This window comes from Cornus florida, unplaced genomic scaffold (assembly GCF_030987335.1).
Source record: "Cornus florida cultivar Cherokee Brave unplaced genomic scaffold, ASM3098733v1 CherokeeBrave_3.0.0_Hap2_Chr07, whole genome shotgun sequence".
Classification (NCBI taxonomy): Eukaryota; Viridiplantae; Streptophyta; class Magnoliopsida; order Cornales; family Cornaceae; genus Cornus; species Cornus florida.
In genome coordinates this window covers 56996260-57019124 of record NW_026775577.1, presented here as the reverse complement: position 1 = coordinate 57019124, position 22865 = coordinate 56996260, and the positions used below count along the sequence as shown (strand labels likewise).

At 35.1% G+C, this 22865-nt stretch overlaps 2 protein-coding genes and 1 pseudogene across 2 annotated transcripts; 1 reads left to right on the top strand and 2 right to left on the bottom strand.

The window, feature by feature from the left end:
• Positions 1-1416: 1416 nt before the first annotated feature.
• On the bottom strand, positions 1417-12059 carry LOC132267674 (L-ascorbate oxidase-like; annotated as a pseudogene).
• Positions 12060-13580: 1521 nt separating this feature from the next.
• On the top strand, positions 13581-14168 carry LOC132266238 (uncharacterized). Its single transcript, XM_059767091.1, has 2 exons — positions 13581-13655; positions 13752-14168. The coding sequence occupies exons 1-2, from the start codon at positions 13581-13583 to the stop codon at positions 14166-14168; spliced, it is 492 nt and encodes a 163-aa protein (XP_059623074.1).
• Positions 14169-19857: 5689 nt separating this feature from the next.
• LOC132267231 (L-ascorbate oxidase-like) lies at positions 19858-22525 on the bottom strand. The gene is made up of 5 exons (XM_059768332.1): positions 22056-22525; positions 21685-21777; positions 21376-21588; positions 21079-21258; positions 19858-20986 (listed from the first exon to the last, which is right to left on the bottom strand). The coding sequence occupies exons 1-5, from the start codon at positions 22350-22352 to the stop codon at positions 20030-20032; spliced, it is 1740 nt and encodes a 579-aa protein (XP_059624315.1). The 5' UTR covers positions 22353-22525; the 3' UTR covers positions 19858-20029.
• Between the last annotated feature and the right edge of the window lie 340 nt (positions 22526-22865).

Sequence of the window (22865 nt, the reverse complement as noted above, 5' to 3'; positions counted from 1 at the left end):
ATTTTACAGTCAATTCAATTACTTTCATAAGTAATGTAGTCCTTCCTAGCCAATTAACAATCCCAAAAATCTTTTTTCAAAGGCAAAAAGAACCTGAAGTGTTCATTCCAGACCTCATCACAGTCGTCTGGTCTTGTAATCTTCCTTTTGGAATATTGTTTGGATCTCTTTTTAGAACTACAGCAGTTCATGGCACGCCTATCCGGTTCTATCGGAGCTAACCACTTTTATAGGCCAAACATGTGCCATGGTCGTTTAATTTCAAAATGTAAGTCACGTGTTGTCTTTAATGGTAATATCCAATCAGTTAACGGATGGAGGTATCTACAACAAAAATGCGCAATTTTGTGTTTTTTCTGCAACTTTGTAGTTCGCGGCCGGGGCTGTTTGAAGGTTGACCAAATAGTTCACAGTTTTATTTTTTATTTTCTTTATTTTTTTACACTTTACCCAAATATCTATTATGGTCAATTGTCTCATTTAAAGTCTATACTTTCTTGTCCATTCTTGGATCAAATTCTGCTCGAATTATTGTTGTTTACTACTATGACCATGGCCAAAGGCCCATAGTCTGATGAAATAGTATATTAGGGTCATCTCAACTTAACTCAACATTTATTATTTCTTACTACTTCGACCATATATGGCCAAAGTCTGATGAAAATATCTTTGGATTACCCCAAGCTAACCCAACCCAGTATCTTGAATTATTTATTTATTTATTTAACTTGACGAGGAAGAAACAAGGATTCAGATATTAAAATCCTGCAAAGCCAAAGTCACAATATCATCTGGAATATTCCCTAGGCCTGCATCTTGAGAAACATGATCTTTCACAACTTTGCTATTGCATGAGAATTTTCCTTATTGTTTGACTGCATTTTTGGAATTGATTAAGACTGAAAACGAAAGTAATTTTGGAGTGTGTAGAAAAATCAATTAGTTAAAAAAAAAAAAAAACAACCCCAAAATTATATGATGCATGTGGAAACTTCCCATTTCGAGTCGCTCCATTGACTTTGAACAGGTCCTTGAAGTACTTTTCTAAATGGTTGTTAGAATTCCACGCACTAAATGATGTGTGTGAGAGAAATTTGCCTCGAAGACTTCCAAAATTCAAGAATATTATATGATGCATGTGAAAACTTCAAATTTTCCTCAAGGATAACGACTTTTTCACTGAAAAGTTTGAATGACGTAAATGCGAAAACTACGTTGAGTGTATCCAATGGATGATGAGTTGGAATGACTTTTCGTTCTAAATATCACCTCTATTCCTAGTATATGACATGATCCGTTTGAAAATTCTCATTAATTCATGAAAGACACCAAAATTTTACACAAATCTTTACAAGAATAATACAAGTACTAACATTGATCTATTGGTAATTTTAAGTTGCTGATAATCTAAAGGACAACAAACTGACTAATTCAAAACAAAAATCATTCCAAAATAAAAAATACAATACAGTTATGAAACACATTAAAAAATGCATATCTATGGCCTTTGGAAACCTTTGGTTTCAACTTTCACCACATCCCATAATAGATGTTGGCAATTGTCCCACCTTCTCTATCCCTTCTTCAAACACCACACCCATGCCCATATGGAAATGGGCCTCAATATGGCAATGGAAAGCCCACACACCTGGATTATCACTGCGAAACCGCAAAGCGGTTCACCCATAAGGATGAACAGACACTGTGTTCTTCATGATTGGATTAACCAAATTGTACTTCTTTGGATCATTGAACATGTCAAACTTGCCTTTGCCATAGCCAAGTACCCAAAAATCGTGTCCGTGGAGGTGCCACGGATGTGTCTCACTGTCGTTTTTGTTCATTGTGTTTGCGTTTTGAAGAATAATGTCCACTGTTGTATTAAACTGCAGCCTATAGATGGAGTTGCTAGTAGTGGCATTCGCATTGTCCGCGACACTATAAATGTCGTAATTCACAAAATCATAACCATTAGGAGGATGGTTTAGATCAATTCCATGTAACAAATTCTTCTTTAGCGCGATTAGGTATGGTGTATGGGGAAATTCGAAGGAGACACTATTGACGGACCACCTCCTGTGGCCATTGACCTCATTTTGTGTGTTTAGGAACACAATCATTCTATCTGTTATATTAGGAGGAGTGTCAATGAAACCTTGTCGCGCCCTGATTGCAAGGCTCTGCGCCATTCTTGGCGTGGCGTAGTTCCAATTAGAGCCCGGAGGTGGAACTGTTGGAGGAGACCTTCTAGGATGGTTTGGGTAGTAATTGAAAATGGCTAAGCCATTGGGAGTTGTTCTGCTCCTCCCAACAACTGCTGCACTTGCCCAATAATTTCGTGTAGGGTCTTGATCGGCTATTATGAGGACAGAGTATGTCTCACCGGAGTAAATGAATAGGTTCTTTATAAAAAATGGCTCCACATTGTGACCGTCAGCTTCAACCACTGTCATGTTGTGACCCTGCATTACAATAATTAATTGAACTATGTATTAGCAATGGACAAAAATTATCGAACACATAACATAAACATTAGATTAAGTACCTCTATTTCAAAAGTAAGAGCTGATAGCGCGGTGAGGCTACTAATCCTTAGTCTATATGTTTTTCCTGGAACTACTGTCAGTACATAGGGGGAACATTCTGGATTTGTCGCGTTACAAGAACCAGATTCTACACTTGGAGAAGAGCAATTGAACCTTCCTCTTCCTTGTATTAAGATTGACTGAAATGTAATAGGAAGTAACACCATCAATTATTTGTCAGCTTATTTTAGAAAAAGAGCATACTCATATGTAATTCAAATTGTAATTGCAGAGGTGGTGTGAGTAATTTAATTACCTGAGGCTCTCCAACCCAAACAAAGGGAATGAAGGACAAGCCAGTGGCTTGTTCAGATGCGCTTTTGTGGTACCAATCATTAAGGATGATGCTTCGATCATAGTCATACGAAAAGGGCTCGGATTCTCCATCAGGAAGTGATACACGGACTGATCCATACAGCCCGGCTTATCTCTGCATACCATAGTGTGCATGGTACAAATATGTCCCAGGCTGCATTATGTTCAAATTAAAGCAAATTAAACATCCATCACTTGTCAAAGTTTTCTAAGTAAAAGTACCAATATGATGCTGCAAAATTAAGCTTGTGCCGCTACAACTTACCCTATCAACAACAAACTGGTATGTGAAGGTTGTTGGGATTTATACGCCCTGGCATAGCAAATTTCTATTTGGATTAAAGTGACATATGTTCCTGACATATCTGAAATATTTATGATTTATATAATTGGGGAATTCAATGTATTGTGTTTCGATTCATTATAGAATTGATAGTGTCCTCTTGATTACAAGAAATATTTATATATGTATAAGATGGCGATCAATACATTAATATAAATAGTAATCATAAATTGTTCATAGTCAGTAATTATGGATGGAATCATAATTAATTAAGACTTGAACTGAATCCGCTTTAGGTTGAGATATATTGCGAGAGTCGTCATATGCAATTGCTCCCTATTACCGTCATGGCATTTGACTCTTAAGCATGAGAAAATTATAGACTCTTTTATTAATTAATAATTACTTTGATTTGTTCGGCGGATTCTTCGGGATCCTTAGACCGACACTTTGGGTAGTTATGTAATTAATAGTTAGAGGGCTATATTTTCAATATTTGCATCATTGCTACTTGTATTTATTTTGTATTGATTATGGTTGATCACAAAGTAAATTCGAAGGCCGTCGTGTGGTTTTAGACAAAATGATTTATTATATATATTTATTTATTAAATTATTATTTTTGTCAAACAAATGTTTTATTGTGATCGAGCCAGAAATAATCAAAGGTACCAAAATAAATATATTAATTAAGTAGTCGGATTGATGGTTTTATTTATCCGATAACTAATTATGCATAGAGGGGTCAAAGTGTAATATTGACTTTGAGATTATTAATTATTTAATTGGAGTTCAATTAATTTCTTTTAGTGGAGTAGAAATTAATTTATGAATTAATTGAATTGGGACCATGGACCGGGCCAATTATTAGTTCATTGTAGCCAATAAAATAATAGGCCCAAAGGATTCTCACTCATAGCCCAACTTGATATTGGAATCATATTAGATTTGAGATTTGTGAATTAGAGATTGAGAAGGATTTATAATTTCCTTTTTCTTATCTTTATGTTGCATATATATATACATGGTCTATGTATATTTTGGGGATGATTTTTATGAGAAGGAAAAAGGAATAAATTTTCTCTCTCTAGAAAATTAGGGTTAGTGTTCTCATCTAATGGAGGCTCCCACAAGCCTAATTTTCCAATGTCATTCATGGAGGCTTATGAGTGATTCCTAAAGGCAAGACCATTATCAAGAAGATGAAGATCCATGGGAAAGGTGTCTAGCAAAAGGGATCTACAATAAGTGAGAACATTCACTTTAGAGGAGAGATCTAAGGTTTACTCAAACCTTGATGTAAGTATTCAATCTTTTAATTGAATGATACATCATGTTTTATTTTTGCATAAAACTTGTCTCTATGTAATGAATCAAGATCTATGAATTAAAATCCCTCGAAAATTTTTTAAAACTAGAACGTTTCGCAACAGTGGTATCAGAGCATGGTTTGATTCATTACTAGAGATCATGTTTTTATCAAAATTCATCATTCATGGATCCAAAATTATATTCATATATATTTTTTATTGATGTATGTTGATGTATGATTTAATATGTTGATATATATTGATAGATAATGATGTATGTATAATTGTGAATAGATGATGATTTGTGTTTGGGCTATGGATGAAGCTTATAGGTTCATTGAATATAATTTTATCTTTGGATGAATGTAATTAAGGCTTTGATTTAGCCGTTTGAAAGTTCAATGATGTGATTTATTTTTTCCATTGTATTTCAAGTTGTAAATATTTTTAAAGCCATGTAATATTCATCAAAGGATGCTATGAAGCTTCAAGAAGGTCCAAAAGGGTTAAATTATGTTTCAGTAATTTTTTAGAATTTTTCTGAATGTTTTGGAATTTTTCTAGAATTTTTTTAGGCTTAATTTAATTTTCTAGGAATTTTTCTGATTTTTCTGGAATTTTTCGGCGTTTTTCCGGTGGCCGGAGCATCGCCGGCGACGAGAAGAGGCGTCGGAGGAGGCTAGAATCAGATGTGGTGCATAGAGGGTGAGCCTAGCGCGTGAGGAACATGCGCCAGGAGGTGGCATTTGCATCACATGCTGGCGCGTGCATTGCACGCGCCAGCCAAAGTTGTATTACCTCCACGCGCGTGAAGGCGCGTCCAACGCGTGCCTGCGTGTGGGGGCGCGTGCCTTCACCTGCTGCATGTCCCAGGCGCGTGTGGGCCCTTCCGGGTGCGTTCCAAATGCTGTTTTGCTTCTCCAGACGCGTACCAACATCCTACAGCTATTTACAAGTGGTTGGAGGACGTCCGTACAATACTTAGAGCAATTAAATGTTAGAAGCATAATCCATTAGCCATTTAAATTGCTTCTGTCTATGGTTTATTTATTTTTCTGATGCATGGAATAATTAATTGTTGATAATAATTGTTCATGCATTGGATCCATAATATTTTTTTAAATGACTTGATTTATATTAATTAAATTATGAAAATTAATTGGATTTGATTACTAATTAATTTGAGGGCACTTATTGGGAAACGAAAAATTATTTTTGAAAATTATTTTTAAAAAAATGTGTGCCTCAAATTAAATATTAGTGAATCATTTAAAGTCCAAATATTTTCTAAATTTAATTGGATTAAAATCAAGACATTTTGCATGCATTATATCATGTAAATGAATAAAATGAAAATCCTAATTATGAATGATTAAAAATTGAGTGGGAGCGGGGATTTTTATACATTGCCCCATGGCCTTCGTTATTAACACTATTGTAATTAGGTCTTCAAAAATAAGGCCCCACGCATGATTTGAAGAGTCTTAATATTACAAGAATGGTTATTTCATGAAAATAATAATATTAAATGTTCATTATAATTAGATCTTTAAAAATAAGGCCTTACGCATGATTTAAAGAGTCTAGATTATAATGACAAGATATTTAATGTTTTATTTTTCATTAGAGCATTAATAGCGTTATACACTCAATCTAAAATCAATAGTGTTAGCTCCCCAATGGAGTGGTCTACACTAGGTGATTTTAGAAAGGCTAAACATAATCGGGAATCATTTCATATATATAGACAAGGCATTGTCTTAAGAGATATGGAGATGATGGGATTTGCCCGCCAATAGCAATAATGAACTTTGCCAACCGAATAAGTTATTGGCGTATTGGTTATTCGATTTTTCATGCAATGGTTAAGGGACCCGCATTAATTAAAAGGGATTGTTCACCAATAATGATAATGATCTCTTATTCGATTGAGATTTATTATATTATGTGGTTAACAAACTCATTTTAATTTTAAATATGCATGACAGTATTAATAATTCACCTTACATATTGTATGAATGCATTTATATTCAGATTAATTATGTCTAATCCAGTTTATCTGCTTGCTTACATATTCAATGTAACTGGACCTCATTAATATTGACTGGGAAAGGAACTTAGATATTTTATTCACAACGTAAGGGTACAAATGTATTTACTACTCCTAAACCTAATTCTTTTACTTTAAGATACTCAAGAGAACATTAATACTTTGAATAAGTAAAATAAGGCAAATGAGATGAATTGGTGCAATATTCTAGAGTTTACCTCGAATATGCTCCAAAGCTAACATTTACATTATTTTATTTTCTTCAAGCATCATGTTAAATGTCAATAAGATGTTTTGGTGAGATTAGATAGAGAGTATGTCAAAGTACTATATCAGACTTGAATAGCATCAAGATAGCCTAAGGACCTCCAGTATGAAATCGAGTTTTGGAAAATGATTATTTATTATTTAAAAATAAGCTAGAGATCAATAGGGCTGACTTGAGTGGTAAGTTTCAAGTTGACATGATTATTGCCTTGTTACCAAACTCGTTCGATTCTATTAGAATGAACTAAATAAGGAATCAGTTTGAGTTCACCCTCGCTGATATTCTTATAGAATTGGTAACAGATGAAGGGATAATCAAGAGTATGGGCGTTCCTGTCAATCTAACCTAGTCTATACCATCTTTTTCTAGGCCCAAGTGGACGGGCAAAGCAAAGAAGAAGGATGATAATAGGACTAGGCTAGCACAAAACATGGGTATCCAAAAGGTTAAAGGGAATAAGGCAGTGTATGTTGAGGGCAAATTAAATTGTTTCTTTTGTCGCTAACTAAGAAGACAAACTGTCTAAGCAATGACGTGGCATAGGAAAATATATATTTAATCATTGAGCCATGTTATGTGGTTGTATCTATTAATTCCTGATGAATAGATTCTGAAGCCACTAAACATGTTTGCAATTCATTGCAAGGATTTCAGGAATCCAGAAGCCTCGATAATATGGAATATATTTGTACTTGACCTGATGTCAAGGTTGTAGCTAAGTCAGTGGGAGTATTGCATCTGAAATTAGAGAGTATGAGGATATTAGTATTAGAGAATTATCTTTATGCACAGATGTTAGACGCTATCTAATTTTTGTCTCACTTGTGGTTTATAAAAACTGGATCGTTATTTTGTAAAACTGGTTTTATAAAATTGAATAGATATGCGATTGTTTTTGGTGCATTGAAAGATGGTTAATATCCTATAATCACAAACTCTTAAGATTTGCAGGATGTAGAAATTAATGTTGCATCTCTAGATTGAATGTTAAGAGAAAATTTGTTATTCCTGACTCATTGTATTTTTTGGTGTCTATTTTTGGGTTGTAATCAATCAAAATGAAATTCAAAGATTGGTCAAAGAAGGTTTATTACCTAATGAGGCAGAGGAGCCTAAACCAAACTTGTGAATCCTGTTTTGAAGGATAGATAACTCTAAGGGCTTAATCAGCCAAATGAAATAAACATAAAGAACAATTGGAGTCGGTACACACTGACACGTGTGGTCTTGTGAACATTTAAGCAAGATTACTCACGTTTTGGATAAATTTACCTGTTGCGACACAAGTCTTATACTTTTGGTATATTCCGAGAGGGTCAAGACTGATGTGGAGCACAGATTAGGTAAACTTATCAAGACACTTCGATCTGATCGAGGATATGAGTATTTCTTAGGATAGTGCAAAAACTATATGGTCAATGAAGGTGTTGTGTACCAGTTTTCCGCAATTGACGCTAAATGCATTTAGGTGTCAAATAGGAATAACAGAATTCCACTTAACATGGTTAGATCTATGATCAGTTATGCTATATTATCTCTTTCATTTAAGAGTTTAGCGTTAATGACATCGATGCGCATTATGAACTGCATTCCATCTTAGTCTGTCTCAAGGATACCGTTGAGCTGTGTTTTTGACTAAATCTTAGTTTGAATCACATACACATATGGGTAGTCTTGCACATATGCGCTTGATATGGACAAGTAAGTTGGAAACAGATCATATGCATGATAGATTTGATAGCTACTCTAAAAGTCACTAGAATGGATTATTTTATGATCTCAATGATAAAAGTTGATTGTTTACACTCACTATTTATCTATAGGAGGATCATATTATGAATTACATACCTAGTACCATAATGTTAGAGAATATGGTATGAGTATCAGATGTAACACATTTGAACACACTTATTATAGAGATTGAGAATAATAAATGAATTCTCTATTGATGCGTCAGCATCATCTAGTACACAGATTCCTGCATCGGTACATTAATGTAGTGGGAGGATTATCATCCAATCCGACAGAATCATGTTTTTAGGTGAGACCATTATGGATATCCCTGTTAAACATGAGTTGGACCTAGTAAGTTACACGGAAGCGTGAACCGATATGGATACAGATCGTTTTGGTGAGTTACTATGAAATCAGAGTTGGAATCTATGTATTCTAATAAATTCTGGGATCTTGTAGAACTTTCTAGTAGGGTGATTCCTATGGAAGGTAAGTTAATCTACAAAAAGATGCCAGAAGATTTTTTAGTGAATAAATCATGAGTGTACAAGGGAATGTCATTATTTTTTTGATTCTATATTTATATATGACATCCTACTCATTTAGAATGATGTGGAAGTTTTGTCATCGATAAAGAGGTAGTTGTTCAATTACTTTTAAATGAAAAATTTTCAAGATGTAAGCTATATTCCTAGGATCAAGCTTTTGCAAGATCAGGTTAAAAGGAAAATAGGCTTTTCTTAATAATCCTACATTGGAAAAGTTTTTATTAAGTTTGGTATGCATAACTCAAAGAATGAGTTCTTGCTTTATTGATATGGATTGCTCTCTCTAGTAAGTAGTTTTCCAAGACTAGCAGAGGAGATTGAACAAATGAGACTAAAACTATATGCTTTGGCATATGAGAGTCTCATATATGCCATGGTCTATACCAAATAGGACATCCGCTACATTATAGGGATAGTCAAATGATATCAGTCCAATCCTGAACTTGATAACTGGTCTGTTGTGAAAAATATCATTAAGTATCTAAGGAGGACCGAGGATATCATACTCAGTTATGGATGTGATGATATGGTCCTAGTCAGGTATGCTAGTTCTAATTTTCAATCAGAAGTAGATACTATGAGGTTCATGACTTAGTGTATGTTCATTTAATGGAAGGGCAATCAGTTGGTAGATTGTTAAGCAGATTTGAACTGCTGACTCAAACCTGCAGGTGGAATACATTGCAGCCTTAAAGGCAGCAAAGGAAGCTTATTGGTTTGATCTCACTGAATTAAAGGTTGTGGAGTATACTAGCCTGCCTATTGAGCTATGTTGCGACAATAATGCAGAAGTAGTCCAAACCAAAGACCCAAGGTTCTATAGAGGAACAAGATACACTGAGAGGAAAGTATCATGTCCTACATGATATTGTTCGGCAAGAATATGTACTCATGGATATGACATTGCATTGGAGCACAACTTTGTTGATCCATTTAAAAAGGTGTCATCGATCAATAGTTTTAATCAACACCTGGATAACATTGGAGTTAGATGCAATTTGAATTGGCTTTGAGGGCAAGTGGGAGCTGTTGGGATTTATATGCCCTGGCATAGCAAATTTCTATTTGGATTAAAGTGACATATGTTCTTGACATATCTGAAATATTTATGATTTATATAATTGATGAATTCAATGTATTGTGTTTCGATTCATTATAGAATTGATAGTGTCCTCGATTACAAGAAATATTTATATATGTATGAGATGGCGATCAATACATTAATATAAATAGTAATCATAAATTGTTCATAGTCGGTAATTATGGATGGAATCATAATTAATTAAGACTTGAACTGAATCCGCTTTAGGTTGAGATATATTGCGAGAGCCGTCGTATGCAATTGCTCCCTATTACTGTCATGGCATTTGACTCTTAAGCATGAGAAAATTATAGACTCTTTTATTAATTAATAATTACTTTGATTTGTTCAGCGGATTCTTCGGGATCCTTAGACCGACACTTTGGGTAGTTATGTAATTAATAGTTAGAGGGCTATATTTTCAATATTTGCATCATTGCTACTTGTATTTATTTTGTATTGATTATGGTTTATCACAAAGTAAATTCGAAGGCCTTCGTGTGGTTTTAGACAAAATGATTTATTATATATATTTATTTATTAAATTATTATTTTTGTTAAACAAATGTTTTATTGTGATCGAGTCAGAAATAATCAAAGGTACCAAAATAAATATATTAATTAAATAGTCAGATTGATGGCTTTATTTATCCGATAACTAATTATGCATAGAGGGGTCAAAGTGTAATATTGACTTTGAGGTTATTTATTATTTAATTGGAGTTCAATTAATTTCTTTTAGTGGAGTAGAAATTAATTTATGAATTAATTGAATTGGGACCATGGACCGGGCCAATTATTAGTTCATTGTAGCCAATAAAATAATAGGCCCAAAGGATTCTCACTCATAGCCCAACTTGATATTGGAATCATATTAGATTTGAGATTTGTGAATTAGAGATTGCGAAGGATTTATAGTTTCCTTTTCCTTATCTTTATGTTGCCTATATATATACATGGTCTATGTATATTTTGGGGATGATTTTTATGAGAAGGAAAAAGGAATAAATTTTCTCTCTCTAGAAAATTGGGGTTAATGTTCTCATCTAATGGAGGCTCCCACAAGCCTAGTTTTCCAAGGTCATTCATGGAGGCTTATGAGTGATTCCTAAAGGCAAGACCATTACCAAGAAGATGGAGATCCATGGAAAAGGTGTCTAGCAAAAGGGATCTACAATAAGTGAGAACATTCACTTTAGAGGAGAGATCTAAGGTTTAATCAAACCTTGATGTAAGTATTCAATCTTTTAATTGAATGATACATCATGTTTTATTTTTGCATAAAATTTGTCTCTATGTAATGAATCAAGATCTATGAATTAAAATGCCTCGAAAAATTTTTAAAACTAGAACGTTTCGCAACAAAGGTGTCTCCCGCCAAAATTGGACATTGAGTCACTCCTTCTGTTCCATCAAACCAAGGTGTTCCTTTCTGTAGTAGTTCACAAAAATAACTCGGTTTATCAGTTAGAAAACTATAGAAAAATTCTACTTAGTTCAATTTTCTCTGAAAACTCGTCATAAAAACGTCTGTTTTTGTCTTAAAACAGTTTTATGTTTTTTGAATTTTTGAGAATTATTTTCAAAAAACTGAACAAAACATATATGATCAAGAATTGCATACCTGTCTGATTCCGTGCCAATGGATCGCTACATTCTCAGTTAACAAACTGTTCTTTAGCTCCACTATGATTGTATCATATTGTTGTGCTATGATTGAGGGTCTTGGGGTTCTTCCAGTTATGGCTATAACCAGTTTCTTTTAGCAATCAGGGGACTTATGCTCATACTTCACCTCCCACTTGTATCTATGAATTCTCGCCCTGGCAAATGGAACAGTACTTAGTAGTGAAACAAAGAGACACAGAACTAGAAATCTTATCATTACAACTATTATGGGATTGATAAAAAAGCTCGACTCAAACTGCAAACTAACCAAATTAACTATGCTGGTTTGTGCTGGAGTTGCTAGCTCCAAAGAAGAGATTGTTAGGGGATTGAAATGGAATTTCTATAACTCAGCTTCATCTTCTTCTTATACACATTTGAGCATTGATTAGTCAATCAAAGCTGCAAGGAATTTTGAGTCTGTAGAAAAATCAATTGGTAAGGAGATTAACACAACAGAACTTGGTAAACATTTACTCTTTCCTAGGACTTTCCTCGTATATACTATTTCTTTTCTTCTCTCTCTCTCTCTCTCTCTCTTTTATTTATTTATTTAGTTTGATTAGAGCAACCCAGCACAGAAGCAAAATGTACAATATCTGATGAAGTGTTGAATGAATATCCTTACCATGCACATTACACACTTGTGGCCCCCCTTCGTATTCCACACCCAATTCTTCAAACGTGTAGTATCAAGTAGCCATTGTACACTTGAAATGGTGGGCCTTGTGTGTGCTTTTAATATTATAAAATAAATTGATTGTGTATTAGTAGTATGTGGGTAAATTTTAAAATAATAAAGTGTAAAATATAAAAAATGTTGGCACAACAAGAGAAATAAATTTTAAAAAAATGTGTAGAGTCATGCCACCATAATTGCTGACATGACACTACACTTTGTAAAAGTGTAGAATGAGAATGGAGATGTTGCGGTGGGGATGCTTTTAGAAGGAAATAAGTAAGAAAAGAAAAATAAAAAAATAAAAAATGAAAAAAAAATAAAGTCAATGGAAAGAAAAGTTATTTTTTAATATGCATTTGATTAGTTTGAAATTTTATTCAAAAAATTTGTAAAAAAATATAAATTATTTGTGGGACCACTTAAAAATCTCTAATTAAAGACACAGAAGGTTGGTGAGGCTAAATTAGGGTTCTAGTGTAACAGACCCAATTAAAGACAGAATATTGTATATTTTAATATCAAGGGTAGTTTTGGAAACTTCCTTCTAAAAGATCTTAATCTTTTTCTTCTTTTATTTTTTTTGAGATTTGATGAAGAATATCCGACGACCAAAAAGGAATGAACCATGACAAATTAATTGAATTACTAAAAATCCAACCAATCAGTTGACAGAAAGAACAAACACTGGAGCATTAACTAACACAAGTTCAAAGTGAATAATAACACATTTGTGCTTGAAGCCACCAAAAAAAGAAAAAAAAAAAAAAAAAAAAAAAGAGACTACTTTAATAGAGACATTTTCAAAACATTAATTCCATATCCATCCGACAAGATAAACGACAGTTAGTGCTAACCTCAATGGATGGGTGGTGAAAGAAGGGTATTCACATTGCCAAAAAATCCCATTCGGGCACATATCCAAGTTCCAGACAGAAATGGGCTATCTATTCCCCCTCTGTGCCAGAGTGATAAATATATTAATTAAACCCCCAAAACAAGTCCAAAATAGATAGATCCATCACATGGTTATGCAACATGTTCAATTCTTCCATTGGTATGGAATTTAGGAGTTCCGAGATCGCCAAGGAGGTCTCGGACATGCTTGCCTCTCGCTACTCTAGTTCTGATGGGGTTCGCCAATTTTAATTAATGGTTCAACTTTCTACTTTTAAACAAGAGTCAGGTCAGCGAATTACTGAATTCTTCTCTCAAATGAAATGTTTATAGGATCAATTAGCTATTTTCGAATCATCATGGGAACATTCTTCTGAAGCAAAGAAATTTCTCGAGTATCGCAATCAGATTAGACTTCATCAGTTTTTGATGAGTCTTCATGATGATTTTGAACCAATCCGTAGTCAGCTTCTCCATCGCTTACTTCTTCCATCACTTAATCAAGCTCTCAATGAACTTGTTCGAGAAGAGACACGCTTGCAGACTTGTCACTCCCAAAATCATCTCACTGTTTTAGCCACACCATCTTCTCCTCAGTCAGTGCCATCTCAGTCAGCACCAAATCGCCCCGCCTCATTTTTTGTACAAAATCGACGCAACAATAATAATCAATCTGGCTCCAATAGATGCAACAATAACAATCAATCTGGCTCCCATGGACGTAACAATAACAATCGATCTAGCTCTTAGCAATCCAATAACAAAAAGGACCGTTCATCTCTTTACTGTATTTTTTCTTGGCTTTCAAGGCATAACACTGACTTTTGTCGTACTCGTGCTCAACTCTCTACTACAACCGTGGCTAATACAGAATATATGTCACCACCATCTTCAACATCGGTCAACAACTCTTCTGACGAATCTACATCTACCTCATATACTTTCTCTGTAACTGATTTTGAAGCAATTCTCAACTAGGTTTTATCTCGCTATCAAGGTGCATCTTCCACTCCTCTTTCTACTACACTAGGTAAACATGGTTCTTGGTATTTTGACCCTACTTATTGCAATCACATGACACCTGATCCTACCTTACTCATATCCTAAACTCCTACTTCTTACTCTCCTATCATACACACAATAGATGGTTCCACTATGGCTATTAGTCATATCGGAACTATTTCTCAATCTCAGTTATCTGTGCCCCATGTTTATCTTATTCCAAATCTTTCCCTTAATCTTTTATTTGTTGGACAACTAACTGAGTTAGGATTGACCATAACATTTTCTTCTAATAGTTGTGTTGTACATGATCCTAGGACAAGACAGATCATTGGGACAGGTCATAAGATAAGATGATTGTTTGAACTTTCTTCATTACATCTGCCTTGTAACGACCCGAACTCGTAGTTCCGGATCGCCAACCGGGTCCTTACTCGAAACTGAGGTCTCTTAGGTCAATACCCTCAATTCTATGCATCATTTTTAAGTCTTATATATGTTCCAAGAAGGCTTTAACTAAACTCCCAAGGCTCAAGGTCAAACACATCAAAAGAAAGAACAAGGTGCACCATTCAGCTGTATTTCGATCAGCCGAAATGGGTATTTAGCTGGTCGAAATACCCCCCTGAACCGGTAGACCGAAATGGCCATTTTGGTCGACCGGTTGTGACCTCTACAGTGACTGAACCTACTGGAATGATCAACCGACTGAAGTGCCCATTTCGGTCGGCCGAAATGGGCAAGCTGCTATGATCATGGTTGTGAATCAAAATCCCAATATGAAACTTTAAAACTGAAAGAATACTCTCCAAACACATATGAAATTATAGAGTACAACCCTATAATGACTAACCATATAAAAATACATGATTCATTACATGAATTAACGATCAAAATCAAAATACTTGAAGTAATAACAATTTATAATCCATGAAGTAAAATCAAACTTATACAAATGAACCATGCTTTACAACTTCATAAATGATACTTAAACTTTACATTGATACCATGATTTATAACTTTTTTACAAAAGTCTACAAAATACAAGTTCCAATCCGGTCTATAGTTGTGGAGGGTTATCGTCTGCCAATTCTTTTCCCAATCCTGAAAAAAAAATATTAAATAATGGGGTAAGCTAAACGCTCAATAGGAGGTGCCTACGATACACCTTTTTATAACCCTGTGAATCCATATATAGAATAGAAATCAAGAGAACGGGATCATACTATACCGGGGATATAATCCATGAATACAACGGCAAATATAATCACAAATGTCATCTAAGCCACAAATATACCATGTATGCCAATGAAGTGCAATGACATGCCCATGTCGCTTCCCATTTCTGAAATATTACCTTTTCAACTTCCAAACCGTTAGGGTTAATCCGACCTAAGGCACCTCCAAGGCGTCACGAAAGGAGGATTGGCTAACTATCCATGACCACAAGGCACCTCTAAGGCGTCGCATCCAGCCTAATTAACTCAACCACACTCCCTTCTAGACTACATTAACATCGCGGACCACTAGGTGCCTCCTAGACGTCCAGTTTTCGCAAATACTTTTAGAAAACTTTTTCCCAAAATAATTTCACTTTTTTTAAAACACTTTTCCCCTTTTTCTTTCCCAATGAATGCATGAGTGCTTCATGCTTCTAATCATTAATGTAACCATAACATTCTCATACATGCTACTCAAGATAAATTGCTAAGATATACAATTCATGCTTTCAATCATCATTGATTCAACATAATAAGCACATAAAACAAGAGTTTAATCCCATGTATGCATGCTTATTCACAACACATCAACTATCACATATTTGCACATTTCATATACATCATTTACATCATTTTAAAGGTAATTAACATAAAATGAGCATGCTTGCCACAAATAAAGGAAATTCAACTCACAAAAGTATAAGAATTTGTGGATTAGAGACCCCTACCTCCAAAATGATGAAAACCCCCAATTGAGCCCTCAAATTTCAAAAATCCTATGGTGCACCAAAGAAGAAATTGTTATATCAACTTAAAGATCTTGCCGAACTCTCCGTTTTACCGCAAACGGCACCAAAAAATTTTCAAAATTGAGAGAGAAATCAAAGTCTAAAGCTTAAAGCAAAAGGAAAAGAAAAATAAATGAAAATGAGGAAGAGAGAGCTTGTTACGGGAAGAGAGAAAAGTGAATCCAAATGTGGCTTCTTGGCCACTAATTCAAAAGACATGGTGGTAGGTCCCTCCACTAAGGAAAATATAAATATCTTTTTAACTTAATTTTACACCACAAATATATATATGCATACAACTATATTTAAACAATATAAAACACATTAACTAAAATGAATGTGATGCAAATGGACCTACACAATACCGCGTACTCAACAAATCCGGTAGCGGGTCCCACACGGGACCGTCCAAAAAATGAAAAAATGCTGAAATGGCAACCGTTGCATTTCTAAGAATCCTAAACTCAAAGAAATGCCCCAACCAACTCTTGGACACTCCCGGTACACCCCACGGTGTCCGTCACGCAAAACGAGAAAATACGAAAATGCCCTCGTAAAATCAAAAAATTTCAAGAAATGAAAAATGATAAAAATTGGAAACATCACATGCCTACTACCACTATTTTTGCAGCCTCTACACGGTCCATCTCTCCTACACTTGAGTTATGGCATTCTCGTTTGGGTCATGCATCATTATCTCGTGTCAAAACGCTTGCATCTGCGGGTTTGTTAGGTCAAGTTAAACTTGAGTCTTTTAATTGTATTTCCTGTCAGTTGGGAAAACAACCTGATTTACCATTTAATAAAAGTGAGTCTTTTGCTTCTACTCCATTTGATCTTATTCATTCTGATGTTTAGGGACCTTTGACTATATCTACTATGGGAGGATCACGATATTTTATTATTTTTGTTGATGATTTTTCACGATTCACATAGATTTTTTTAATGAAAAATCGGTTTGAATTATTTAAAATATTTCGTGATTTCACTCAAATGATTGCAACTTAGTTTTCTAAATGAATCAAAATGTTTCGATCTGATAATGCTCAAGAGTACCGACAAAATGAATTTCAAAAAATTCTTCAACATTACGGTACAATTTTTTATACTTCTAGCACATCTCAACAGAATGGTTGAGCTAAACATAAACTTCGACATATTTTAGATTTAACTCGTTCATTCACACTTTTTTGCTTCTGTGCCTTCATCTTTTTGGGATGAAGCATCTCTTACTACTGTTTATACCATGAATCGTGTTCCTACACCACTTTTACAAAATCAAACACCCTATGAACGTCTATATGGAAAACTTCCTGACTATAGTCATCTTAGAGTCTTTGGGTGTGCTTGTTTTATTCTTCTTCAACTTTATGTTTTGTTCTTCTTCAACTTCAGATTAACCTCATCCTTCTAATAAGGTGTGCAGACTTAGACATGCTTTGTATAGTCTCAAACAGGTACCGCGAGCTTGGTTTGCCAAATTCAATCAGACTATCTCTCGACTTGGCTACTCTGCTAGTCCTTATGACTCTACTTTATTTATTCGACGCACCAATCAAGGTGTCATTCTCCTTTTACTTTATGTTTATAATATGATCATTACTGGAGATGATTTGATGGGAATTCAGGAGCTCAAACAGTTTCTCAATCTTCAGTTTGAGAAAAAGTTTCTTGGATCTCTCAGTTATTTTCTTGGTCTTGAGATAACTACAACTACAGATGGTTACTATCTTACTCAAGCTAAATACATATCCGATCTTCTCTCAAATCGGGTCTCACTGACAGCAAGATTGTTGATAACCCCTTAAGTACAATACAAGAGTTAATTTACATGATGGAGAATCTCTTCGAGATGGTATTTTGTATCGCCAATTGGTAGGTAGTCTGGTTTCTCTCACTTTCACTCATCCCAAAATCTCTCATGTTATCCACATAGTTAGTCAATTCATGACTGCCCCTGGGTCCACTCATTTTGCTGCTATTCATCCCATCCTTCGTTCTCTCAAAGGTACTATGGTTCATAAATTGCATTTTTCTTCCCAGTTATCGCTTATTCTTCGTGCCTATTCAGATGAAGACTGAGCAGGAGACTCTACAGATCGTCGTTTCACCACAAACTATTGTTTCTTTCTTGGTGATTCACTTATTTCTTGGCACAGTAAGAAAAAGACTGTGGTTGCTCGATCTAGCAGAAAAGCTGAATACATGGCTCTTGCTGATACTACTTCTGAGCTTCTGTGGTTGCGTTAGCTCCTGGGAGTTTCTTCATTTACTGCCACTCCTCTTTATTGTGATAATAGGAGTGCAATCCAGATTGCACATAATGATGTTTTTCATTAACGCACTAAACACATTGAGATTAATTATCATTTTGTTCGTCATCAACTTCTTCAGAAGACCTTACAATTGCGGTCCATCACTTCACATGATTAGATTGCTGATGTTTTCACCAAATCGCTTCCGCCATGTCGCTTTCAAGATCTTATTTTCAAACTCAAATTCATTCAATTCACCTTGATTTTGAAGGAGGCTGTTAGAATATATTATAGAATATATTATTACTAGATTGTATAAAATATTCTAACTTTGTATAGGATTATCATATATATTGTTACCATATACATATAGGGTTACTTATTTATCACATAACCCCTCTTATATAAACCCCTCTTTGTATACATCTTTTACATCTATATATACACATTACATAGTACTCTATTTTGTATTTAACCCGTCTTCAACACCGAGGTCGACACCGAGAGTGGTATCACGCTCCTTTTCGGCGAGAGTGGTTTCACGCTGGTCAACATATTCGATGCGTCAAAATTCCCCACCCGATTAAATGCATTTCAGAGTTCCATCCAGTTGCCTTGGATGGATATATGGATAGATCATGGATGTGTATGTGAGGGACCACCATGGCGATTTATGCTGAAATATCATGTGCTTATGTCATGCTAATTTATTGTTTGCCTGACATTTTAATAATTGATGAACGGAAAGGAGGAGGAAAATTCATTCCATTACCCTTTCCACTGTCAGTCCATTGACTTTGAACAGACCCTTGCCATTGACTTTGAACATATATTAAATCTATGCGACTAACTCCACTTGTTACGTTGAATGGATTCTATGGATACATCATCAGTGTGTGTGTGTGCGCGTGTGAAAGAGAGAGATTTGTGCCTCGACTTCCAAATTTTGAAGAGTGCGCGTATGATACATGTGAAAATTCTCAGATCACTAAAGAAAGACAGCAAAATTTTACAGAAATCTTTATACAACCTAGTAAAACTTTGGAATTGATTTGTAACATACAATTTGACAATGTTATGTTGCAGATAATGTACAATGACTACAAATTGACTAATTCACACTTAAGTCATACAGAGTGGGAGTAGCGGCAAATGTAAAAGAGAGAGCACAAAAGAAACAAAATCTAAATCACAGTGCTACGATAAAGCGTGAAAGCGCCTGCGGAATTGGAACACGTATAAAGCGTGACACCCATTTTGAAAAATTGTGCTTCCCACACAAGAATCATTCCACAAAATGGTGTGAAAAAAAATATTTTACAGTTATGAAACATATTAAAAAAACGTTAAGGCCTTTGGAAACCTTTGGTCTCACCACATCCCATAATAGATGTTGGCAATTGTCCCACCTTCTCTATCCCTTCTTCAAACACAACACCCATGCCCATATAGAAATGAGACTCTATATGACAATGGAAAGCCCACACACCTGGATTATCAGTGCGAAACCTCAAAGCAGTCCACCCATAAGGATGAACAGGCACTGTGTTCTTCATGATTGGATTAACCAAATTGTAATTCTTTGGATCATTGTACATGTCAAATTTGCCTGTGCCATATCCGAGTACCCAAAAATTGTGCCCGTGGAGGTGCCATGGATGTGTCTCACTATTGTTTGGAGTCATTGTGTTTGCATTTTGAAGAATGATGTCCACAGTTGTGTTAAACTGCAGCCTATAGATGGAGTTGCTAGTCGTGGCATTCACATTCTTCGCGACACTAAAAATGTCATAGTTCACGAAATCATAGCCACTAGGAGGAGGGTTCTGCTCGATTCCATGTAACAAATTCTCCTTTAGCGCGATTAGGTATGGCGTATGGGGGTGTTCGAAAGAGACATTATTGACGGACCACCTAATGTGGCCATTGATCTTGTTCTGTGTGTTTAAAAACACAATGACTCTATCTGGTTTTAGAGGATGAGGATGAATGTAACCTTCTCGCGCCTTGATTGAAAGAGACTGAGCGATTCTTGGCGTGACATCATTCCAAATAGGGCCCGGAGGTGGAACTGTTGGAGGAGACCTTCTAGGATGATTTGGGTAGTAATTGAAAATGGCTAAGCCATTTGGAGTTGTCCTGTTCCTGCCAACAACTGCTACACTTGCCCAGTAATTCCGCGAAGGGTCTTGATCGGCTTCTATGAGGACAGAGTATGTCTCACCGGAGTAAATGAATAGGTTCTTCATAACAAATGGTTCTACATTGTGACCATCAGCTTCAACCACTGTCATGTTGTGACCCTGCATTACAAGAATTTGAACCATGTATCAGCAATGGATTAGAATTATCAAACACATTATGAAGAAGTGACATAAACATTAGATTTAAGTACCTCTATTTCAAAACTAAGAGCTGATAGCGCGGTGAGGCTACTAATCCTCAGTCTATATGTTTTTCCTGGAACTACTGTCAGTACATAGGGGGAACATTCCGGATTTGTGGCGTTACAAGAACTGGGTTCTACACTTGGAGAAGAGCAATTGAACCTTCCTCTTCCTTGTATTAAGAGTGACTGAAATGTAATATATTGTAAACACCATCAATTATTTATCAACTTATTTTAGAAAAGCAGCATACTCATATGTAATTCAAATTGTAATTGTAGATGTGGTGTCAGTAATTTAATTACCTGAGGCTCTCCGACCCAAACAAAGGGAATGGAGGACAAGCCAGTGGCTTGTTCATATGCGCTTTTGTGGTACCAATCATTAAGGATGATACTTCGATCAAAGTCATACGAAAATGGCTCGGATTCTCCATCAGGAAGTGATACGCGGATTGATCCATACAGCCCCGCTTCTCTCTGCATACCATAATGTGCATGGTACAGGTATGTCCCTGGCTGCATTATGTTCAAATTAAAGCAAATTAAGCTTGTAAAATGGTGCTGCAAGATTAAGCTTGTAAAAAAAAGGGTTTTAAGGCCAATACAACTTACTCTGTCAACAACAAACTGGTATGTGAAGGTGTCTCCTGGCAAAATTGGACATTGAGTCACTCCTTCTGTTCCATCAAACCAAGGTGTTCCTTTCTGCAATAATTCACAAAAATATTTGGTTTAACTAAAAAACAGAAAACTGTAATTCTGTTTTATGAAAATTCAATTATAAAAGGCATGTTTTTGGATAATTGTCTTTTTTTGTTATCTGAAAATATATATATATATATATATATATTTTTTTTTTCTTAATTTTTTAAAACTGTTTTCAGAAAACAAAACTAAACTAAGTAGATCTGTGTTCATACATCATATACAAGCAATATATATGCAACCCAAATGCTCAATATGATCAAGAATTGCATATATACCTGTCTGATCCCGTGCCAATGGATCGCGACATTCTCAGTTAACAAACTGTTCCTTAGCTCCACTATGATTGTATCATTTTGCTGTGCTATGATTGAGGGTCCTGGGGTTCTCCCATTAATGGCTATAACCAGTTTCTTGTAGCAATCAGGAGACTGGTACTCATACTTCACCTCCCACTTGTATCTACGAATTCTCGCATCGGCTAATGGAACTGTACTTAGTACTGAAACAAAGAGACACACAGCCAGCAATCTTACCAGAACAATTCTTCTGGATTGATAAAAAAGGTCAAACATGTTTTCAAACTGCTGGTGTGTCCTTGAGCTGTTGCTAGTTCCCAAGAAGAGTTTTTTGGGTGATTGAAATGGGGGATTTCTGTAACTCAAATCTTCATCTTCTTATACACAACTAATCACTGATCACAGTCAATATAGGTGGCTATGAATATTGAGTCTACACAAATGCTTTGGGGAGAAGACCAAGAAGTTTCCTAGGTGTTTCCTCAGTTTATACCTTTTTTCCAATTTTATTTTTAAAACCAAAAAAAAAAAAAATGCTTTGCAGTGGTCCAAAAGCATACGTAGAGATTTGGATGTCTATAAAATAAGTGGGAACCAACAGGGGCGGAGCCAGTAATTTGTTTCAGGGGACGCCATATTAAAGATGATAAATTATATTTTTTTTTATTTTTTAAACGAAAAGTGATGCAAGACAATAAATCAAAAAATAAAACTATACTAATGGTGGAATAATTTCATTTAATAATTTGAAAAATAATTATTTTAAAAAAATAGGAACATAAAAATACC